Source organism: Caretta caretta, chromosome 3 (assembly GCF_965140235.1).
Source record: "Caretta caretta isolate rCarCar2 chromosome 3, rCarCar1.hap1, whole genome shotgun sequence".
In the NCBI taxonomy this organism is placed as follows: Eukaryota; Metazoa; Chordata; order Testudines; family Cheloniidae; genus Caretta; species Caretta caretta.
Window position 1 is genome coordinate 151,151,092 of NC_134208.1, and position 23,331 is coordinate 151,174,422.

The 23,331-nt window shown below is 41.4% G+C and overlaps 1 protein-coding gene across 4 annotated transcripts in view; it reads left to right on the forward strand.

The window, feature by feature from the left end:
- ZFAND3 (zinc finger AN1-type containing 3) overlaps positions 1-23,331 on the forward strand; it is a 248,856-nt gene that overhangs the window by 205,627 nt on the left and 19,898 nt on the right. For all 4 annotated transcript variants that reach the window (XM_048843492.2, XM_048843491.2, XM_048843489.2 and 1 more), the window contains one exon: positions 12,635-12,805. In XM_048843492.2, coding sequence (XP_048699449.1) covers positions 12,635-12,805 — 171 coding nt within the window. The remainder of the gene's footprint in view (positions 1-12,634; positions 12,806-23,331) is intronic.

Below are 23,331 nucleotides of genomic sequence, written 5' to 3' on the forward strand. Positions count from 1 at the left end.
TAGTGGGGTCCTCCAATGATCTGCATTGAGACCAGTGCTGTTCAACATATTCATATATGATCTGGAAAATGGGGTGAACAGTGAGGTGGCAAAACTTGCAGATGATACAAAATTACTCAAGATAGTTAAGCCTGAAGCTGACTGTGAAAAGTGACAAACAGATCTCACAAGACTGGGTGACAAAATGGCAGACGAAATTCAGTGTTTCTAAGTGCAAAGTAATTTACATTGGAAAACATAATCCCAACTATACATACAAAATGATGGAGTCTAAATTAGCTGTTACCACTGAAAAGGTGGTAATGCTAGGAACCATTAGGAAAGGGATAGATAATAAGACTGTAAATATCATCATGCCAATATGTAAATCCATGATACGGCTACATCTTGAATACTGTGTGCAGTTCTTGTTGCCCTATCTCAAAAAAGATATATTAGAATTGGAAACGGTGCAGAGAAGGGCAACAAAAATGAGAAGGGGTATGGAACAGCTTCCATATAAGGAGTGATTAAAAAGACTGTGGCTGTTTGTTTGGTAAAGAGATGACTAACGGGGGATATGATGGAGGTCTACAAAACCATTAATAGTGTGGAGAAAGTGAAAAGGCAAGTGTTGTTTACCTCTTCACATAACACAAGAACCAGGGGTCACCCAATACAATTAATAGGCAGCATGTTTAAAACAAACAAAGGGAAGTACTGTCACGGAGTCCCCAGGCGATGCTCTTGAACTGCTCCCTACGAAGCCAGGCAGGACTCTGGTGAAGTCTCCTCTCTGTGAGCAGACTTTCTGCAGGGCAAGAAGCTCACACCTTATCCCACCACCTAGAGACTTAAGAAATGCCTAGGGGAAACTGAAGCACCCCTACAGTATTCAGAGGAAACATTAAGAACAGTCCCACTTCGTCACAAGTACTACTTCACGTAGTCAACCTGTGGAACTCCTTGCCAGGGGATGTTGTGAAGGCCAAAAGTATAAATAGGTTCAAAAAAGAATTACATACATTCATGGAGGATAGGTCCATCAGTGGCTGTTAGCATGTAACCCCATGCTCCAGGTATTTCTAAATCTCCAACTGTCAGAAGCATCTGGCACTGGCCACTGTCAAAGACTGGATACTGGACTACTTGGACCATTCATCTTACCAAGTGTGGCAATTTTTATACTATGAGAACATCCTGTCCCAATCGCTGTATAAGGCAGGTGTGGGCAAACTTTTTGGGCTGAGGGCCACATCGGGGTTGCGAAACGGTATGGGGGGCCGGGTGGGGAAGGCTGTGTCTCCCTAAACAGCCTGGCCCCTGCCTCATCGCACTTCCTGTCCCCTGACTTCCCGCCTCAGAACCCCCGACCCATCCAACTGCCCCTGCTTCTTGTCCCCTGACCGCCCCCTCCTGGGACCCTCGCCCCCTATCCAACCCCCCCTACTCCCTGTCTGCCCTGACCCCTATCCACACCTCTGCCCCCGACAGGACCCCCGGGATCCCCGAACCATCCAATCCCCCCCTCCCCACTCCTTGTCCCCTGACTGCCCCCTCCCAGGACTCCCACCCAAGCCCCCCGTCTCCTGACCCCCTCTGCCCCCCTAACCTCTGCCACATCCAACCATCCCCTGTTCCGACTGTCCCCCAGGACCTCCTGCCCCTTATCCAACCCCCCCACCCTCTTACCATGCTGCTCAGAGCAGCAGGACAGGCTTATTGGAAAGCCTGGGAGGTAGGAGGGCGCAAGCCGCGCTATACAGCGGCATTGCTGCGGGGGAGGGAGGACAGCGGGGGAGGGAGCACAGGGGCCGAGCAGGACGGTCCCGCGGGCCGTAGTTTGCCCACCCCTGGTATAAGGTGTGGAGGGAGAGATTCCCTCCTGCAAAGTTTAAGCCGTGTAGCTTTTACAGACTAGGCAGTGAATGAAAGGGCTCTGATAAATTTTTCACTGTGCTGCAGTTAGCCATTCACACATGAAGTGCAGCCTTCTGTAGTTTCCCTCCTGTTGAGCCTAGTGAGAGAAGGTCCTTTTCAAAATGTGCTGCGCAGAGTGATTTGTATCAGGTTTGGTCACATCAAACCAATTTTCACAATTAAACTCAGTCTCAGCTAATTGCCAGTGAAAACTATTTCCCTTTTGAAATTTTGGGTTTTTTAACCCCACCTTTTTTTAGTGCCAAAGCAATTTAAAATTAGATCACCATTTTTTATAATGGAGAAATTTTTTCCCCTTACTCTAAACAGATTAATTTTGAGCCAAACTTAGTTAAACAAAGTCCCTCACATTCATAAAGAGTGAAGCCTAGAAATTTCAGCCCAAAAGATGAGTTTCACAAAGCTTATAAACAATAAAAACTGGGGTGGTTTGAATGAAAACTTGAAGTAAGTTTAAATATAGCAGTTCCTGTCACTCCTGCTATAATAAATAAGGTTTCATTTTCAGGTCAGTTTTGACCCAGTCCCCTCAATAACTTCTACATTTAAAAAAAACCTCTTCTGCCTGAAATTTTGCATATGTGATCTCCTGACAGATTTGGGCAGGGAGAGGGTTAGGAGAGGGTCAGAATTTGAAGTGGATTTGTCCAACTGTTTGAAAGGTGTGTCAAAAGACGTATTTTACTTTTGGAAAGTCTTCTAACAATTATTTAATTGTGTATCTAAAACAGCTTGGTATAGGAATTCCAAACTTGTTGCACTCAGTAGGACTCAGGACAAATGCATGTTGAACTGTTTTGTAGTTAATGTAAAAGTTATTTGTTGTTTCTGGGTGCTATCCAAAATCTCCAGAATGGTAATTTTCATGAGGAGTTCTCTATTTTATTCACTCCACAGAAACAGAAGAGGATGCATAACAGAGTTTTTGAGTTCTGCAGGGATTCCTGGAGAGTCTGAAAATATTAAGTTGTACAGGAACTCTCTATATAAGTTTCACTGCATCAAGTTTTTTTTTAAATCTTTCCCCCCAAAAAACCCCTAATCAAGTTCTCAAAGTTCTAAAGCGAGAGGTTATAAACAGATATTAATGTGAATAATAATGCTAGAATACTGTAGTAACCTCAGAAAACAAATACTTAACAGGATGGGAAATTGGACTGTTGTATTAATATAGATGGAATAAAAGTGTCAAAGATTTTAACACGCTCCTATCACTGTCCAACGTTAAACAGTGTTAAACAAGATTTGGGGTTTGGTATACAGAGACCTCAGCCTGCTTAGTACCATGACAAACACAACATTAAAAATTTACTTTAATCATTTATTAAAGATACAGAAAAGAAGGAAAAACAGTTAAAGCATTTGAAATATAAAGTATTAAATAAGGCTTTCATTTTAACAGGATCCCATGTTCCCTTTTCCGTTAGCTGGAGAGTTTTTTCTGTAGAAAGAACTCCCCTTTGTCTCATAGTCTCTTAGATGGTATGAAAGATTGTATTAACTGTCCTTTTGGGGAAAAGAGAGAAAATGCAGCTTCCATCTCTGGTGTTGACTGTCACTTGCAACCTCTGCTGGAAAAACACAGGCATAGCACATGGTCTTACCAGCCACTCCGAGAACTGATAAACTTATACCAGCATTGGGCTGTTAAATCATAGCTTTTAGCTGCCTCTCTGGTCACAGGCTCACAGCAGTGTTGCAAAATACACAGTCTTGGCAGCCTAAGCCTGACTCTTATTAAACAGGTTTCAGAGTAGCAGCCATGTTAGTCTGTATTCGCAAAAAGAAAAGGAGGACTTGTGGCACCTTACTAACCAATTTATTTGAGCATAAGCTTTCGTGAGCTACAGCTCACTTCATCAGTTGCATCTGATGAAGTGAGCTGTAGCTCATGAAAGCTTATGCTCAAATAAATTGGTTAGTCTCTAAGGTGCCACAAGTACTCCTTTTCTTATTAAACAGGAGTTAAAAAATTAGAGGAATAGGAAAGAGAAGAAATATGGAAAGGAAGGAAAGACACACAAAGGGGATGATGTGTGTGTGTGTGTATGTGTCAATCACAAGCCAGATGGTACTCAGGATTTAGCCTGAGCCACTGGAGGTGGTGATGTCATCTTGGGCAGACTCTGGTCAGGACACCTCTTAGGATGAGGATGACAAAAGCATACCCGTGTCATCCAGTGAATCCTGGGGTCCCAGGAAGAGGTGGGCTGGCGGCCATGATGGTAAAACTTACTCCTCTCCCCCTCTTTTCTGTCAGCAGTTATCCCCCTTTGTTTCATCTCCACTCATTTCCCTCCAAATGTATTTTCTTTTTAAGAATCCTGAAAGGGAGTGATGGGTGGAACATTATTTTGTCCATGAATTAGGTCTAATTTTGACCACCAATTTTGGTTCACTGTCTTCTGATTCCGTGCTTTCCTTGTTTACCAGGCATAATTTAATATACTCCTGGAGTTATATCAGGAGGCCTTTTTGTTTGAACTATTTCAGTCTCTGTCTCCATTTTCCACCTGTCAAGGCTGAATCCCCACTCTGGCACTTTGAGTACAGAAGGTGGGGGCCTGCAAGGATTTTAAAAATTAATACTGGCCACTCCAGGCTTGTATTTCATTCCCAAGGTTACAGCTTTTCTCTGACTTTGGCTTGGTAAATGCTGCCACCACCAAATGCAAAAAACCCCATTGAACCTAGGAAGGAGCACTTGTGAATTCCTCCCTGTGGGGTACCCTCAAGCCCTTTCACCCCCCTCCGGGGAAGAGCTGAGAAAGGAAACAAAGGAAATTAGCTGTTGCCACCAGCTAATTAAACAACACATGCACTAACCGCTTAGGGACACAAAAATCCAATCCTGTTCTTAGAAAAGGTAAAATTTATTAAAAACAAAAAGAAAGGAAATACATTTGGAACTTAGGCTTTTTGGTAGATCTTAAAAGAAACCATTACAAAAATTAAGCATCAAGATAGCTCTCTTGAGGTTCAGCTTAAAGTTTACAAGCAAAACAAAAGCATCTCGGGCTAGCACAGAGGAGATCCACAAGCCAAAATAAAGAAATAAGCCTAATCGCGTTTATTTAAACATGCCCTGTCCAATGATTTCTTCTACGTATGGAAGATGAATTTTTATACCTGGTTCAAGACTTACACAGCATTCCTGCTTATAGCATTGCTGCTCCATGTCTCCTTCTCCAGAGAACAACAGACAAAGGGAAAGTTTTTCTCCTATTTTAAAAAGTTCTAGCCTTCCCATTGGCTCTTTTGGTCAGGTGGCCACTCCTTTTCTTTTACCAAAGGGCTTGTTAACCCTTTACAGGTAGAGCAAGCAGAGAACAGACCAAGAGGGATTTTACAGCTAACTGGCTGGCTGGGTGTCTATCAAAGGGAGCTACTCTTTCCCCGTCTCCCCCCTTTCATGTATCACACCACCTTTTCCCACCAACATTTATGGTTGTAGGTTATTGTGACACTTTATGAACTTTCACTCACTTTTCACAATTGAGCTCACAATTAGGGTAAATTTGTAGGCCCAGTTATCACAGCAGGACTTCTCATTAAATGTTAGTAAGGAAATGTGTTGTGGATAGGGGTTTATGAGCTACAGCCTAGAAAGATTGAAAAAAGTTGCATAAAATAGGAGTTGTCAGGATAATTTTATGTTATGGTAGGACTTTTGGATGGGCAATTTAATATGGAAGGTGTTCAGATACCACAGCTAAAACCTACATCTCTATCTAGAGTGCTAGGTCAAAGTACCAGAGAACAGTTATGATTAAGGAATCTGTGAAGACCCCAAAACAAGAACCAAAGATCGCTAGTTTGGTAAAATCTTGGAAAAAACCCTAGACTAGGTCAGACTAGGCTATTGTTACACAAACACTAAATTTGTTTAAGACATGGTGTGCGGTATAGTACTTCTGCGTTGGTTTACTTTTAAAAAGGGCCTATCAGACACATGCAAATGAGCTGTTGGTGAGGGGGACAGAAGTGTAATAAAAGGCCATTACTCATTTGTTTCTAACTTTCTGTATCTCTACAGCCATTGTTCAATTTGTTGTTTGTATCTAACAGAAAATGTTTTGGTTTTGTTTTTTTGGTCAGAATTTTATGTTGTGACAACCATCTGTTTTGCAAATACCTGAAGGGTCACCATTCGGCCTTTCTACTTTGAGTAGGCAGTGAAGGCGAACTAATATAAATGCTATGTAGATACAGTAAATTCAACCCAAATGAAAAGAGGGAGGGCCCCATATTGGTTAAGTGACCTCTCCATCTAGAATTGCCCCTTTGACTTGCCCTACCATAACAGAAGCAGCCCTGATGGGTTCTAAAAGGAATTCCTTCTGCGTCTCAACCAGGATGATGTGGATCCTGCAGGGAGAAAAATAGGAGAGGATCCTCAGGACTCTGACGTGGACACCTGAACTCTATGGGGAAAATTCCTGAAAATATGTCCTATAGAAATCCAGGGAAATAAAAAGTAAATTGGTTCCTTGCTGAAATGGACAATACGAAGGAGTTGAACACCAGGATATCTGACCCGCTTTCAAAATGCAGATTCTGGTTGTGTGGGGGGAATATCATCCACAGTGTAATTACCAGGGTTTCAAAATAATTGTCATAATACATATAATAATAATAAATGTGACAATACATAATATGTATCAAAGGGGAGTAGGGGTTGGAGAAGTTGCTGGAGGAAATGGCTACGAATTTTGCTATGCTCCAGTCCCCTTGAATGGTTGAACTTCCATTGCTACAGCAAACACGCAAATACTATTTCAAACAGATGTGTTAACTTTAACTTCACTTGAAATATACGATACAGTTTATTTAAAGAAAAAGATTCTGGCAAATGCAATAGTAAAAATCAGGTAATTAGGCTGTTTCCTCTTAGATATTCCTAATGTGTAGTTCAGCATATCAGGAGAATGATAATCCCTTGCTTTAAGACTAGCTGAAAAAAACTGCCTATATTTCTCCAAGTCTCTGTTGTGTTTTTTACCTGTGACTATGCGGGGTTCTTTGTGGACAGAGGTTTTAACAGCTTATGCTCCTTTTTAAATGGTCTGAGGAGAGATAGCAGTGATGTGTGAGGGTTCATTAATTATTGCTCTTACCGATGTTTGCACAGGCAGTTGGGATCATAAATGTCAATCTGTCAGAGTGGGATGGGTTCAAAAAAGCCTGATTGAGTTCCTCAAAAGCTGTCATGAAGCTAGAGATTAAACAGATTAATTTCTTTCTTAAAGCAAGCAGCAAGGGAAGGGATTTCCTTTCTCTCCTGCTTCTTTTCCTTCTCTTCCCCCATCCTCTACATTTTCCAAGCACTCACCTCTCTGCTGCCCTCACAGTCCCCTGGCAATGTCAGGAAAGAGCCACAGTGATTGTTAGTGAAGCCATGTATGCGCAGTCTGCAAACTCTGCTGTGGAAGGAGAGTGACTGGAAGACTGGGATTCAGTTCTGACAGTCCTGGCATGATTTATTTGGAAATTACGAGCTGGAGAACATAAGTAACGAAGACAAGATCTGTGACAGTAAGGAACAAATGTGAGTTTCTGTTAGAGACCAAACAGAATTTTTAAGAACATTGCTCTATTTGTTTTTCTACTCAACTCTCCAATTTAAAACTTGCTCTACTAAATTACCAATCTTCTCTCACTTTTAAATGAGTCTGACAGAGAAGCTACAATTAGAAGAATCTGCATCCTTAGAGGTAGATTAGAAAAATCCAAATTTCCCATCTCTAAATGTGGAGTTGCAGTTAGTGAAAATGGACGACAGAGTGATGTGTTCCTCTGTAGAGGAGACTCCTCATGAAACCTTGGGATAGCTCAATTATTTAATTTTGCCTTCCTTCACGAGAATAAGGTTTTGTATTCTTACACCTGCAATTAAGAAACGGAAAGCTCTCTCCTCCCTTTCTCTACCAGGCTGTGTTAGAAGTAGAAAAGAATTGACCTCCAGAATGAACATGAAAACTTACTATTTTGTTTTTTAAACACCCTTGTCTGTTGGTCACATGCCACCTTGTTTTGTAAGAACATGTCAACACCTGAAAGCATCCACTTTGTTGTAGCCCTTCTTGATTGTTTAATTGCTTTAATTAGAATTGACTCTTGACTTCAGTGGCTTCATCAGTTTTATCCAGTTCCTGCAGCTCCTCTAACATGCTGTTGAACGTACCTGTGTCTTGCATTTCACTATCCTGTCACTAAAACTATACGTAAACTATTTCCATTCATTGTCTGCTCACTATACTTTACTGATGCAAGATTTCAGTACGTGTTTTACTTTAATCTTTTGGAAGGCAGGGTGATCTGGGGGAATGAACACCAAGTTGAGTCATGGTTCTGAATTCTAATGTCAACTCTTCCACTGACTGTGTGGGCAAGTCATTATCTCCCTGCCTCAGTTTCCTCATCCTTAAAGTGGGGATAGTGCTTCCCTGCATTGCAGTTTGTCGTGAGGGTTAGTTGGTTTTTGTACAGTACTTGAGCATGTAATACTCAATATAATTTCTAAGTAATCAGATAACTGAGAAACGGGCTACTGTCCTTTAAAATTAGGCTAAGCAACCTCTCTGTAGTCTAACAAAATAGTGTTTAAACCAAGCAAGCCAGGAAGATATGGGCATCTAAAAGGCTTTATTTCTAAATCTTCTCTCATTTCTATTATGAGCCATCTTCTCTATATATTTGATTAGTCATTTATTAATCAACAGGAAATGTGTAATTTAATATTTGGATGTAGTTAATTATACAGTTGCAAGCCTGACCCTGGGCAGCTGTTTATCTAATTTAGGGGGAGCCTTTCCACAGGATTTGGCTATATTAACTAAATTGGATACTGCTTGGCACATGGATTTAAATTTCTCATGGAGACTTCATAATAAACCAGTAGGCCACTGTTTGTTCCATTAACTTAATTTAAAATGCAAAATTGACTGTTGAGAAGAACCAGAATGGCTTATTTTTCTCAGAGCAAAGATATGTGTGAGGTTAACCATTTGGGAACAGCAGTGTCGAATGTTGCTCTGAGTGATGAATCCTGGCAGGTAGGATAGTTCCTGTTATCCCCAACTGTTTAGCCGTGAAGAGGTGTACTGTAGTAGGCTTCATTATTAAACACAGCATGAACTGGGCTACTGTTCCTGTGGAAAGGAGTACTCCTAGCACATCAGGTGTATGTTACCCTCAGAATCCAGTATGCCCAGCCTAATATCATTAGGTATAGTGAAGACAGTGGAATTGATGCAGGTCTGCTGCTCAGGAGTCTGGCTTAGTTAGGATTCTTGGAGCCTGTTCAAAGAGCCTTTGTCATGGAACTTCTCCTACATTGCTGCATAGAGGTGGTTTGAGGTAAAATGGTGCCATTCGATCCATAACGACAAAGATCCATATACTCCTGAGGGTATTCTGCGCCAAAAAATTAAAAATTCCGCACACAGTATTTTAAAATTCTGCAAAATTCTGCAGATTTTATTTATCAAATAAATATGGAGGCTCCAGCATGGTAGTGGGGTAATGGTACTCTGCAGGGGGATTCAGGTGAAGGTAGTTGGGGCTAAGGGGGGGTAGGGGTCTGGGTTTGGGGTGGGAGATAGAGCTCGGCAGGGGGGTCTGGGTGTGGGGGCCTCATTGGGGTGGGGATCTGGGTGTGGGGGACTCGTCAGGGTGGTCCAGGTGCAGCGGGAGTGGGGCTTATCGGGTGGGGCGAGTGTTCGAGTGCGGGGCGGTGAGGCTCAGCGGGAGAGTCATGAGGGGGTCTGCATGCATGGGGGTTGGGCGGATGGGGGAGCAGCTCCCTGTACAGGGATCCCTCCCCCTGCAGCTGAGGAGTGATGGGCGCAGGAAGTGGGGGAAGGGGTTGCAGGGGGGAGTTGGCAGAGCTTTCTGCAGCTGTGGGAAAAATCTGGGGGTGGGTCTGACCTGCTCCTGGATTCCATGCCAGGGAAGAGGAAGTCTCATCCTCCCCAGCCCAGCCAAGACTAGCAGCTGAGCCTGGCGCAGGGTAGGTGCCACCAGCCAGGTCTTCCCCAGTCCCACTCCCTACCCCACAATGATTTACCTCTCTGCCAGCTGTCCTGGGCACCCAAAACATACTGCTGAAAAGGGTCTCATGACTGCTCTTGTGGTTTCCCTTTGCTTCCCTGTCAGAAAGTCATTTTTCTGCAGAAAAGCAATGAAATCTGCGGGGAATATAAATTCTGCACATGCACAGTGGCGCAGAATTCCCCCACGAGTAAGCATCCATTTCTCCATCTTCCCTGCTAGATTCTGTCATGGCCTCCTTCCTTGTGGTATCTGAGTGCCCAGAGAGCACTTGTTTGTTTGTTTGTTTATTTATAACTTAAGCACCAGTCATCTATACAAAACAGATTAAAAAGACTGATACAGAAAAACAGATGCATTTAGAAATCCAGAAGGAATCGCTTTAGGTAAACTTATTTAAATGTAATAAGTCATTCATTTGTGGGCCTCACAAAAGTGAATCTTTTGGTGGGATATGAATGAGCTGTAGGTCCCCTGTATACTGGTCTAGGAGGCAGGCACCTATGGATACTACACACAGAGCAGCATTTGAGGGCAAGAAAATAGAGCAGTTTAAATTGTATATGGTGGACAAGATGGGAAGTCATTGGTGCAAGTCAGAAGTGGGGTGAGATGGTCTAATTAGATGAGAGAACTTTGGCTAATGCATTTTGGACAGATTGGCTGGGAAGAGGCGCAATATGGAAAATAACAAGGGTGTGGATAACTGTTTACGCTGTTGTGCTAATCCTGTAGAGTGGCTTTGTTACTTGGGTAATGATTCGCTTCCTCACCCCTTTACAGGGTGTTCTGGCAAGCACAGGGCACTGAATTTGGTCCTAAAAATATTCTTGCTGATGAAAACTTTATTTTAAAAACTGGTTCAGCTCACACAAATTAAACACGTTTTCCATCATCATAGTGAACCCACAATAGCATTTTAAAATAAAGCTGTTTACAGGGCCAGGGTCCTGCCAGGAAGCATTGTTTGTTCTGTCTTGTTGAATGTATGTTTTTACAATTGGTGTCGCTACAGTAAGATGGATTTTTCTCAGACCCCATCCTACACTAGGATATTGACCCATTTCAACACTGGCTTTCAGCAGTGGATCTACTTGAAATAGTACTGCAGACAGTTTGATTTGTAGTGTAGATGGGACAAAACCACTTTCAGGAAGTTATTGAGACTTGGTTCTGCTGCAACAGCACTGTTGAATTAGGGTCCCCCGCCCCCCTTATTGCAGGCCTGTAATGTTACAGCAGAGCTGCTGTTCAAAATATTGTCCACTTAATGTACCTTTTTGGAAACAAAAGCCTTTTGTTCCTGTTCAGGGAAAGGTTAACTTCTGAGGAGGTGGATGTTGTATCAAGGGGGACTGTGGTTGCAGAAATGAAATGGAAGAAGAAAGATCTGATTTTTGTTTTAAATATTATATTGTTTCTAGGCCTGGGGGTGGGGGGGAAAGGGTACCTCAGAATCTGACAATATTGGGAGACCGTGGTGTCTGGGAACGCCTGTTCTCTCCGAATCCTGGATTCCCAACAGAGGATTTTCTCCTGCACTATCTCACCTAAAACAAATGGTTTCAGAGGAACAGCCGTGTTAGTCTGTATTCGCAAAAAGAAAAGGAGTACTTGTGGCACCTTAGAGACTAACCAATTTATTTGAGCATGAGCTTTCGTGAGCCACAGCCACTGATGAAGTGAGCTCATGCTCAAATAAATTGGTTAGTCTCTAAGGTGCCACAAGTACTCCTTTTCTTTTTGCTAAAACAAATGCTTACCTAACCTTTTTAGCCTGAAGGAAGTTGGTAGTGTGAAGAGCATCCCACAGGCAAGATGGCAGGTTTGAGAGTGGGATCCATTCATCCTGGACTTTTCTATAGTGCCAATCACTGTGGTCTGACAAAATGTCATGTGCAGACAATTAATTAGCTTCTCATTCTTACGACGGATACACTAACAACTGAAGCATCTGCGGATTTACATCCTCTAAGAGTAGCACGCTTTCTTATAAGAGGAAATGTATATGAAAAAGGTTATTAATGGAAGTAGTGTTGTGCCTAGTTTAGAGAGAGAATCCAGGAGTACTTTGAATCTATAGCATCCATGGGGTTAGTTTATCTTGGTGATGTGTAATCATTTACATTTAGATTGTTATCCTTGTAGAGAAAGGGAGGCACAGTATGATGCTTTTGTATTCCGCCTTCAGTTTTCAGAGCTGTAGCTAGCAGGCTGTGCCTTAAAGCCTCTGTTCTATCCAGCCAGGAAATAGGCTGAACTCGCTTTCAGTTGGCTTTCATCAGAAGCCTCGTTCAGTTGGTTTGTATAGGGGGAATAAAGTCATGTAGGAGAAACTAAATGAAGCTTACAATTGTTTAGGATGGTGTGCGTGCTACATGTGTCTGTGTACAACTAAGCTGTGGCCGGGAGGAGTTATCCAGTTTATTTGATTTTCAGTATTGTGAGCCAGGAGGGGTCCTTGTAGGGAACAAAGATAATTGCTCCCTTAGTTGGTGCCTGTTTTGACTGCTGAAGAATGTATATATGCAATAGAACAGGAAGGAACATAATCCTTGCAAGTGACCCCAGATGCAAGTAATAGACCGTTAATCTTTCTAGAACAGGACCTCAAAAAGGAGGTTCTATCATTTCCCCCAAATGTTTGTTCTGAATATTACAGATTCACAGTCAGAGAGCGAGGCTTCTCCTGTGAAACGGCCACGGCTACTGGAGGACAGTAATGACAGGCCTGAGGAAACCAGTCGATCCAAACAGAAGAGCAGACGCAGGTGCTTCCAGTGCCAAACAAAACTGGAGCTAGTACAGCAGGAATTGGGATCATGTCGCTGTGGTAAGTACTGGTTGTCAATACTGTTAAAATTAAGCTTTCTGACAGAATGACATTAGGTACCGTTGCACGGATGGGAAAATGTAGCAGTCCTATTCAGACCTTTTAAAGATAAATTTGAGAGAGAGGATCTAGCTTTCATTGGTGGCAAAAGTTACAGTTAATACTGTCAGATCAATTTCCACTAATGCTCTGTCCTTATGTAGAGCCTTCTACCAAAGGAGCTCAAACCATTTAACACGCATAAATGAATGTAGCTTCATAACTCCCTGTGAGGTGGATGAATGTTATGCCCACTTTACAGCTGAAGAAGCTTGAAGCACAGAGAAGGTCAGTTGACTTGGTGAAGATCACACAAAAGTCTGCTGCAGAACCTGGAGCAGAAACACAGGTCTTCCTCTGTCCTGTATGTAAATTACAAGACAGTCCTTTCTCCCTATATAAGAATCCTATCTTTAGATGGGTCTGTAACTTTCCAAAAAACCACCCCTTTCCTTTGTGCTGAACGTTTCTATTCTTGATGTCATCCCAAAGGAGACTGTTCCATAAGTTGAGGAAACTGTTCAGCTATTTGAGGTTTTTTCGGGGTGGATGCTATTGCCTATGCTGACCACTAGCTTGTCTCCATTCAGACTACTCTAAATCTATTGGATTTTGGAACTTGTATTATTACATGGACAAGTGATGAATGCGGTAGACACCATGGGAGAAATTGTCTCATCCACACAAATACAATTGTATTTGTTGTAATCAATTTGCAATACACTCATTAGACGTGGTTACAACAAACACATGGTACTTTTATTTGCATAGTAATTTTTTTCATAACACAATCATGTATCAACTAAGTTTGTGCTTCCTGCATACCACACTTCCTAATCCTGTTGATGTTTATACATTTGGTGAAGTTTGCTACTTGTTTCATGATGCCTCACTACAGTAATTGAGTGCTCAGAGGACTTGTAAACACAATGACACCTGTGGCATTTGGACCAATGCACTCTGGGATGTCCTACTACACAGAACTGAGAGGAAGTATTGTCCAAGCATAGTTAGGGGGTCCTATCTTCAATATGAAATGTCTCCTGGAAGTAAGTGCTACAAAGACAACCCTGTACGGCCTAGAACTCTGGTAAGGATGAAACATGTTTAACTCCCTGGTATTGGGTATTGACCATAGGTGTGTACAGAAACTACATGGAAAATCAGACAAGCCACTAACTGCTTATAAAATCAAAAGTTATGGTGTAGAGATTTTAATGGAAGCTGATTGAAAACGCAGTTCTGGACATGCACAGTAAGGCATCTGGTGAGATTTTCAGCAAACTACTGCAGCCCTGCTCTCTGTGACATAGCTTGGTACAGTTTCTCTTCCCAGCAGGATGGATGCAGAAGCTGCAGCTCTTAGGCTGCATTTGTCACAATTTGAATGAGGGAGTTTGTAAATGCCTGCCTGAAATACACACAGAAAAATCCTCCCTAACATCAAGGTCAAGAGAATTTTGCAAGTATAAAAATAAGTGGATTGTGTAATTTTAGAATCAGCAATTTTTGCTGTATTCTGCAAATTCTAAACTTCCATTTAAAAATAAGTTCTCATATGAAGATAAAGCCATCACACTGGCAATCAACATACTGTTGACCTATCACTGCTAGTTTGGTAGAAAAGTATTTCCATCCAAACAATAGAAACTGCAAATGTGAAAATGTACACCTCCCCCACTATGGATATGTCAGTGGTAGAGATTTTATTGTCTAAGCCAGTGGTTCTTAACCAGTGGCAGTATACCTCTGGGATTATGCAGAGGTTTTCCGGGGGGTGCATCAGCTCATCTAGATCTTTGCCTAGTTTTGCTACAGGCTACATAAAAAGCACTAGCAAAGTCAGTACAAACTAAAATTTCATAAGGACAATGGCATGTGTATATTGCTCTATATACTATACACTGAAATGTAAGTACAATATTTAACTTCCAGCTGGAGGATTTATAATCATGGTAAAAATGAGAAAACAAGCAACTTTTCAGTAATAGTGTGCTGTGACACTTTTGTATTTTGATGTCTGATTTTGTAAGCAAGTAGTTTTTAAGTGAGATGAAACTTGGGGGTTCACAAGACAAATCAGACTCCTGAAAGGGGTACAGAAGTCTGGAAGGGTTGAGAGCCACAGTATAAGCATCTTTGCACTGTCTGGTTAAACAAAAGCGGCAATTAGATGCCAAAATAAAAAAAAATTGCAACATAAACGACAATGAAGTTAAAAATCGTATTTTTTTAAAAAAAAGATCCTTCCCTTAGTTAGTAGCTTCATGTTATTAAAATTGATAAGTATTTAAATCAAAGGCCTTGTCTATATACAGATTTTGTACCAGTATAACTATTTCAGATAGGGATGTAGTTTTTTTTTACTGAAACAGTTACGTTGGCACAGTGTTCTCTGACTGGTTTTTGAATGTTATAATTCTTGACTTCTGATTTGTTTCCATTTATTCTTTTACGTAGAGACTGTCCGGTTTGACCAATGTACATGGCACATGATGGCATATATCACATTGGTAGATGTACAGGTGAATGAGCCTCTGATAGTGTGGCTGATGTGATTAGTTCCTATGATGGTTTCCCCTGGAGAGAGATGTGGACAGAGGTGGCAACGGGCTTTGTTGCAAGGATAGGTTCCTGGGTTAGTGTTTTTGTTGTGTGGTATGTGGTTGTTGGTGAGTGTTTGCTTCAGAGACCAGACAATCTCTACTTAAAAGAATAAATGGACACAAAATCAGACATCAAGAATTATAACATTCAAAAACCCGTTGGAGAACACTTCAGTCTCCCTGGTCACTCGATTACAGACCTAAAAGTTGCAATATTACAACAAAAAAACTTCAAAAACAGACTCCGAGAGACTGCTGAATTGGAATTAATTTGCAAACTGGACACCATTAAATTAGGCTTGAATAAAGACTGGGAGTGGATGGGTCATTACACAAAGTAAAACTATTTCCCCATGACAGGTTTCAGAGTAGCAGCCGTGTTAGTCTGTATTCACAAAAAGAAAAGGAGTACTTGTGGCACCTTAGAGACTAACAAATTTATTTGAGCATAAGCTTTCGTGAGCTACAGCTCACTTCATCGGATGCATTCAGTGGAAAATACTGAAATTCCACTGAATGCATCCAATGAAGTGAGCTGTAGCTCATGAAAGCTCATGCTCAAATAAATTTGTTAGTCTCTAAGGTGCCACAATTACTCCTTTTCTATTTCCCCATGCTTATTTCCCTCCCCTACTGTTACTCTCACCTTCTTGTCAACTGTTAGAAATGGGCCATCCTGATTATCACTACAAAAGGTTTTTTCTCCCGCTGATAATAGCTCACCTTAATTGATCACTCTTGTTACAGTGTGTATGGCAACACCCATTTTTTCATGTTCTCTGTGTATATATATCTTCCTACTGTATTTTCCACTGCTTGCATCCGATGAAGTGGGTTTTAGTCCACGAAAGCTTATGCTCAAATAAATTTGTTAGTCTCTAAGATGTCACAAGTCCTCCTCGTTCTTTTTGGTGATACAGACTAACACAGCTACCACTCTGAAACCTATACCAAAAGAAGCAGCAAAAGCAGCTTAACATTTCTTCAACATTTACAAGTTGTCTTTTTCCCATAGTCACCTGCCCCAGCACTAGAATTAACACTAAACATGAGAGAGAGGTAACTGGAATATGCATGCCTTTTCTTTGAATTTGGGTGTTTCGTATTTTGTTGCCAATATATTTTTAAAGAAAATTCTCCCAAAACGTTTGTTTTTTCTCTGGAAGGGTAGCATTAACAATGAACCCTCAAGAGACAACTCCTCCGAAACAAGGTGCCTGTGGTTTTTCTTTTGTGGTTACTGCATTTCCACTCGGATAACCCATGTGCTAGGGAGAGGATTTGTAATATTTGATTAGGCCATTGTTTCATCAACTTGGGTATGCTGCCTCCAGCAGACTTGTTTGCATGAAGATCTGATGCAATACTGCCTGCTATTATCGGGCATGCACTGAGCAGTCAGATGAGCTGTATATGCAGTGATCTTTCCCCATCTACCCTGAAGTTCTGAAGCGAGCTGTGTCTATTTCTGAATATTTCATCCACTGAATGACTGTCTAGAAGCTCATTAGATAATGCTGTATGCTAAGCAAACACCTCTGCAACCCATTACCTCATGCAGATTTCACAAATGTGTCTTTCACAGTCTGCCATACCCAGGAACTTACGCTCTCAGAGTAACATTATTGCAATGTTTACATTCTGAACAATGCATGGCTTTACTTTAAGCAGTTTCTGGTGGTTTACAAATGCTTGTAAAATGCAGTTTTTGCATTAGCTTAGAGCTTATATGGCCTTGCTTACCAGTGTCATCTGAACTAGATATCCAGAGCTTACACCATAGTTTTACAGTTTCCAAGTCCTAACGATATGATGCTTCAAGCCTGTTACACCTCTCCAGGTGTAATCACTCTCCTGCAGGACACTGCACTTCAGAGAACTGGGGCCAGACATGCCCTTTATATTGCTCCATTGCTCCCACTGCCTCTCAGATAGCCAGGCATTACCATGGATCCCATTTCATTGACACTACATGGAACTTCAGACAAATTTAACAGTGTGGTAGGGTTTTAGGGGTGGGGGGGAGGGAAACAATTTACTACTGAGAAGGGAATCCCAATAAAGATACTTTAAGCTCAAACACAACATTTCTCAGCTGTAGAAATATTGTTTTTTACATGTTCACAATCTTTTTTCATTCCCCTTTCCCTCTGTACAGCTTATTAACTGCTGACAAGAAATTCACAGCTCATAAATAATGCTTAAGAGCCATTGCTATATAAATTGAATGTGTTATGAATTGTGATGGGCCTTTTTGTAGCACTCTGTGCCTAAAGCAGGAAGAACAGAGGATGTCATTTTCATTAATTTCTAATGAGGTGCCAATTAAAGGCAAGGAAGGCGCTTAGAAGGGAAGAGTTACAGAGCTCCCCTGAATCCTCTACCCTGGGGCTGTCATATGAACACACTGCCAAGCTTTCTCTGAAAATTCCATTAAATTACAACCTCATCCAGAGTGCACACAGACAAATTCCGCTTCCCTTTGATCTTCAAAAGAGCAATTTGTAAGATGAGTTCTGAGCTTTCTCTCACAGTGAACTGGAAGAGGTGATAGGAATTGTTAATTGCCAATGCACTTTGCAGGCTTCAGTGAGGAGGCGAAATTTGAAAATGACTTCTCATTCTGTGCCTCTCTGACTGGATAACCTTTAAATTAACAATATCTGAGTAACACCAGTTTCCTATGAAACCTTTCTAGAAGCCAGTTACACCAGGCATGTGTTCAGACAGATGATTCTAGCACTGTGTGAATCCTTGAATGGTTTAGTTTCCCATGATGGATAATGATTGCATAAAAATACTGTTACTTAATATCTGGTTCAGTGGGCAAGTAGATCAGCTATTACGTTAGGAACCTTATCTCCCAAAGTGTATTTTAATATAAGCTTTCTGCCAAGAGTGTAAGCAACACAGAATTGAGCAGTGGGTCATGTCTGCTTTGCAAATCAAACTGCCAATTCAGTAGGAATGGTGAGCAAGGTTGCCAACCATGAGCAAACTTGTTGACTAAAATTAGAGACAGTAAAGTTGTCAGTAAAAATGGCAACATAACGTTGAGAGTTCTTCCTTTTTCCAATGTAAATTTCCCAACTGATTATTTGTAGAATGGATTCACAGGCTTTTCATTAATGATTTGATAAGATATATGTGGCCATTAACTGAAGCTGTACACATTTTCAAAAATACATTGAAATTATAATAATCTAAATTATGGAAGCTGTTTGCATAGAAAATATTGCTTAATTTTATGACCATATTTCTCCACACAGCAGATGAATATTTACAACTAGTGAACTGTTTAGTCACAAAAAATTGATTCCTGGTATCACTTGATTTTTAAAGTCAAACCATAAAAGCCCGTCAAGGTCTTTGTTAACAGTGTTAAATTTACAGTGGCTTTCTGGAGTGGTATAAAATCACAGGAACTGTGAGCTGAGCTTCTCTCTCTGTATTAAAAATCTCATATAAGACTTAAGGGGATGGCTTAGGGGATTGGCAGTAATGGGATTTCCCCTCTTTCACCATTTCAAATCCAGCCTTGGTCAGCAGTTACAGAAAAATTACTACCATCCGCTGGCTGTTCTGTGGTCCCTGTGTGAAATGAATTAGTGCTCAGTATTCAGTTCCTAGTGGACATACATGTTCATATCCCAAACCCTTCCTCCCCCCGTAACAACCGTCTTTCATTGGCATTCTGTTAGCAGTCCATGCAGAAGCTGTTACTGAATGGCAGCTGAGACTGAGCTTCCCTTTAGCCCCTCGTGATGGTCCGTCAGACTAGTACTGCTGTTGCCTGTCCAATATCTTTTCTGTCAATAGGTGTCTTTAGTCTCCCTGACTGTCAATCCAGAACCTAGCCTTAAAATGGGGGCAGAGAGAGGGAAGAAATGTGAAAACCTTCCATTTAAGGCCCCGTCTATGTTTAACAATAACCATGAGTAAGCACTATTTTGAAACAATGTAGAGCAGTCATATAGAAGTAGTTTCTGTCCACAAAATTGAGAAAAAGACACGTTATAACCATTAGGACCTCTGTTATAATCCGTATCAAGGTAAAACATGGCTCCTTCCCATGGTTATAACAGAGGAGAGAAGATACCTTTTAAAATGTGCCTGAGTTACAATGGTTTCACAGTGTTTAAACAATTATTTTTGTAGTGTACTTGGGACAATATGGCAGGTATTGTATTCTGAGATATAAATCTAGAATGAAAATTGGCCCAAAGAGTAATGAGTTCTCTGGACTGCCAGGGTAGAGATTCAGCAGTGACTCGCAAATTCAGTGTCTGATGGCAAAAGCTAAATGTACTTTGTCATTCAAGTGCAACCTTATTTCTGTGTGGCACTGGCAAGTTAAAGTCTGATAATTGACTTGTGGGTTTTAGAGTGATAGGATTATAAAAGCCAGGAAAGTAGAGCGCACATAGAGGTACAGTACCCCTTTAAAAAACAACCAATCAACCAAAAAAAGAATGCACATCAGTTTTGCTTTTGGCATGCTTCATGTGATTATGAATCTGTCCACTTTTTGCTTCATAGACTCTGTCACTCTTGTTGTCTGTCAGAATCTGGATTATCCATTTAAACACTGGGCTAGAAGAATGTGTATTTAGCCCCAAACTGATAAATCATGTATGCAGCCAGGTGCAAACTTCTTCTGGGGATGCTACCACAGTAGAAAAGTAAACATCTTTCTGATGGCCTGTTTAGGGCTCTTCTCACGGTAGTACTGGTGTAATTGAGGTAGGAAATAGGTAGTATGCACACAGACTAAAAGATGATGTGATTCTGGTAATAATTTAAAAAAAAAAAAAAGACCATTACTTGTATTTTACCTACTTAGCAGGAGACGTAATGTAGTGATCTTGAACATAGGAAAGGTAGGTGAGACCTTCTAATTTCAACTCTGACACTGGATCCTTTTGTGGCTTTAGGTAAGTCACTTACTCAGTCTGACTCATTTGCCTTGTCTGAAAAATGAGAGTTTCCAGGCTCCTTGCCACAGAGCTGGGAGCCCTGGATCCTAAACTCTGAGGCTTCTGGCTCAGCCATTGGCTCCCAGGGGTTTCTAGACTCTCAGTTCCTTATCAGTCCACTAAGGCTGATAGGATGCCAGGAACTGAGAAGCCCTGGGAGCCATAGCTGAGCAGGGAGCTTAAGAGTTTGGGCTCAGGCATGTGTGTGATCTTGGTCTTATCAGTCACATCCTGAACCAGCAAGGGTTGGAAGTACTGTGTAAATTCAGCTTGCTTCTCAGGGAGGGGAAGAAAGTGATCTTTCATCACTCTACAGCTCTTTTTGCATACCTTTCCAGCACAAGTGGGCTTCTGAATGGAACTCCATCCAGCCTTCTTCTGCCAGAAGAAAGAGGTTACTATGACATGGATCCCTGAAGTAGGAGGCAGGAGGGAAAATCAAAGTGGCACTTGGAGTCCTCTAAGTGGAAGAGGGAAACAGAACATAAAATAGATTACACTGAGTTTTCAGCCTAAATTTAGAGCTTTTTGTCTCAAATGGTTTGGTCAGCAGCTCTGACTATTGTCAGGGGATTAATCAATTTACAGCAACAGCTGTAGACAGCTATTTAAATCCAGGGCATAAATAATCTAATTGAGAAAATGTGTTGCAAGTTAAAGCACTGGAGTCCTGATAGGCATGTGAAGGTTTAAGGTCAAAATACCTGGAGCCACATAAATGCCCTGGATTTATGCAGCTTGCACATTGCCTCAGCATGGAATCTTGTCATGATTTATTCTGGCTCTTTAATAGCCTTATCTGACTTCCATTTTCATTGGTTTGAAAAAAACAGAAGGTACACATACTTTATCAGATCACTTAGTATTGCTTGCTTGTTTTAATTAAATTATTGGATACACTTTGGCTTTTAATTGAATCCTCAACTTTTGGGAGGAGTGTATTAGTAGAGATTAACTTGGTGTGCAGAGACTTTGAGAAGTATGAATACTAAACCAGAGTCAGTGCAAAGTATGAAATGTTCTACACCCAAGAAGCCTTACACTTAATGCCCCAACACAGATGCTCGGGTGGCTGTATCCCATCCACTTTACCTTTCTCAAGAGATATCAAAGCCTTTGGCACATAGTGATTGCTACTCTATATGGGGCACAGACCCCTGGAATATTAGAGCACTACCAATTCAGTCATAGACTTTAAGGACAGACGGGACCACCAGATTGTCTAGATTGACCTCCTGTATAACACAAGCCACCAACACCATCCAGCACCCGCACAGTAAACCCAACAACCAAAATTAGAGCCCGTAGGAAGCTAAACTATTCTGTGCCTCAGGCAAAGAATGGGAGGGATCAAGGTGTACCAGTGCCCAAGGACCCCGCAATGGTAGGGAAATAAATAAGTGAGAGATACATGCCAGGATTGTTTGGTAGACTTGCACCCATATGCTGCAGAGGAAGGCAAAAAGCCCCAAGGATTCTCCCCCAATCTGGGAGGAAATTCCTTCCCAACCCCACATACAGTGGTCAGTTAGGTGCTGAGCATGTTAGCAAGAACCAGCCTGCCAAGCACATCTAAGAGAGAGAATGGTTGGTGCTACCTCCGAGCCCTGGCCCTCCCCAACGTTTCACAAGGAGATTTTTTTTTTAAATCCCCCAATGTATAAATTTCTTCATGACCCCCTGCTGGGGTGGCCAGATGAAACCCTGAAAGATGCGCTTTTAGGAACATAAACCAGAAGTGAGCCCCAGGGCTGTTGAGCTCTGTCCCATTCCATGACAAGCAAACCTGTCATACAATTGCACTCATGAATTTGACCTGTTCTCTCTCAAAACCAAGTTTTGCCCCCACAACTTCTTTTGTGGGCTGTTCCAGAACCTGACCCCTTTGAGGGTTAGAAACCTTCTTCTAAATTCCAGCCTTAATTTGTCCATGGCCAGTTTATATCCATTTGTTCTTGTGCCAACATTGTCCTTTAGCTTCAATAGCTCTTCACTCTCCCTGGCTTTTACCACCCAATGTACTTATAGAGAGCAATAATATCCCCGCTCAGCCATCTTCCAAGCTCCTTTCATAAGAAAGGATCTCCATTCCCCTTATTATTCTCATAACTCTTCTCTGCACCTGTTCCAGTTTGAATTCAACTTTCTTGAACATGGATGACCAGAATTGTACACAATATTCCAAATGCATTTTTACTAGTGCCTTGTACAATGGCATTAATACTTGAGATGCCTCATTGCATTAGCCTTTTTCATAGTCACAGCACAGGGGTGATTATAGTCATCCTGAGATCGACCCACCTACCCAGGTCTCTCTCCTCCTTTGTTGCTTCCAACTGATGAGTCCCCAGTGTGTAGCAGAAATACCTATCAGACCCTAAATGCCTGACCTTGCACTTCATACTATTGAATTTCATCCCGTTTATGTCACTCCAGATCATCAAATCCTCCTCTGCATTGACGATGCCCCCAACTAACTTTTGTATCATCAGCAAATTTCATTAGCACACTCCTACTTTTTGTGTCCAGATCATTAATAAAAAATATTGACAAAGATTGGTCCCTCAACATATCCTTGGGGAACTCCACTAGTAATCTCCCTCCAGTCTAATAACTGACCTTTCAGTACAACCCAATTACATTCTCCCCTTCAGTTTGTTCCTTATCCACCTTACAATTCTTATACTGATCTCTACCTTCCCTAATTTGCCTAATAATTTCCCATGTGGTACCTTGTAAAATGCTTTACTGAAGTCCAAGTATATTAGATCTACTGTACTCCCTTATCTAAAAAATCAGTTATTTTCTCAAATAACTGGCATGATCTACTTCCAGTAAACGCATGTTGCTTTATATCCCCTTTACCATTTATCTCCATGCTTTCCTTCACCATTTGTTCTAAAAC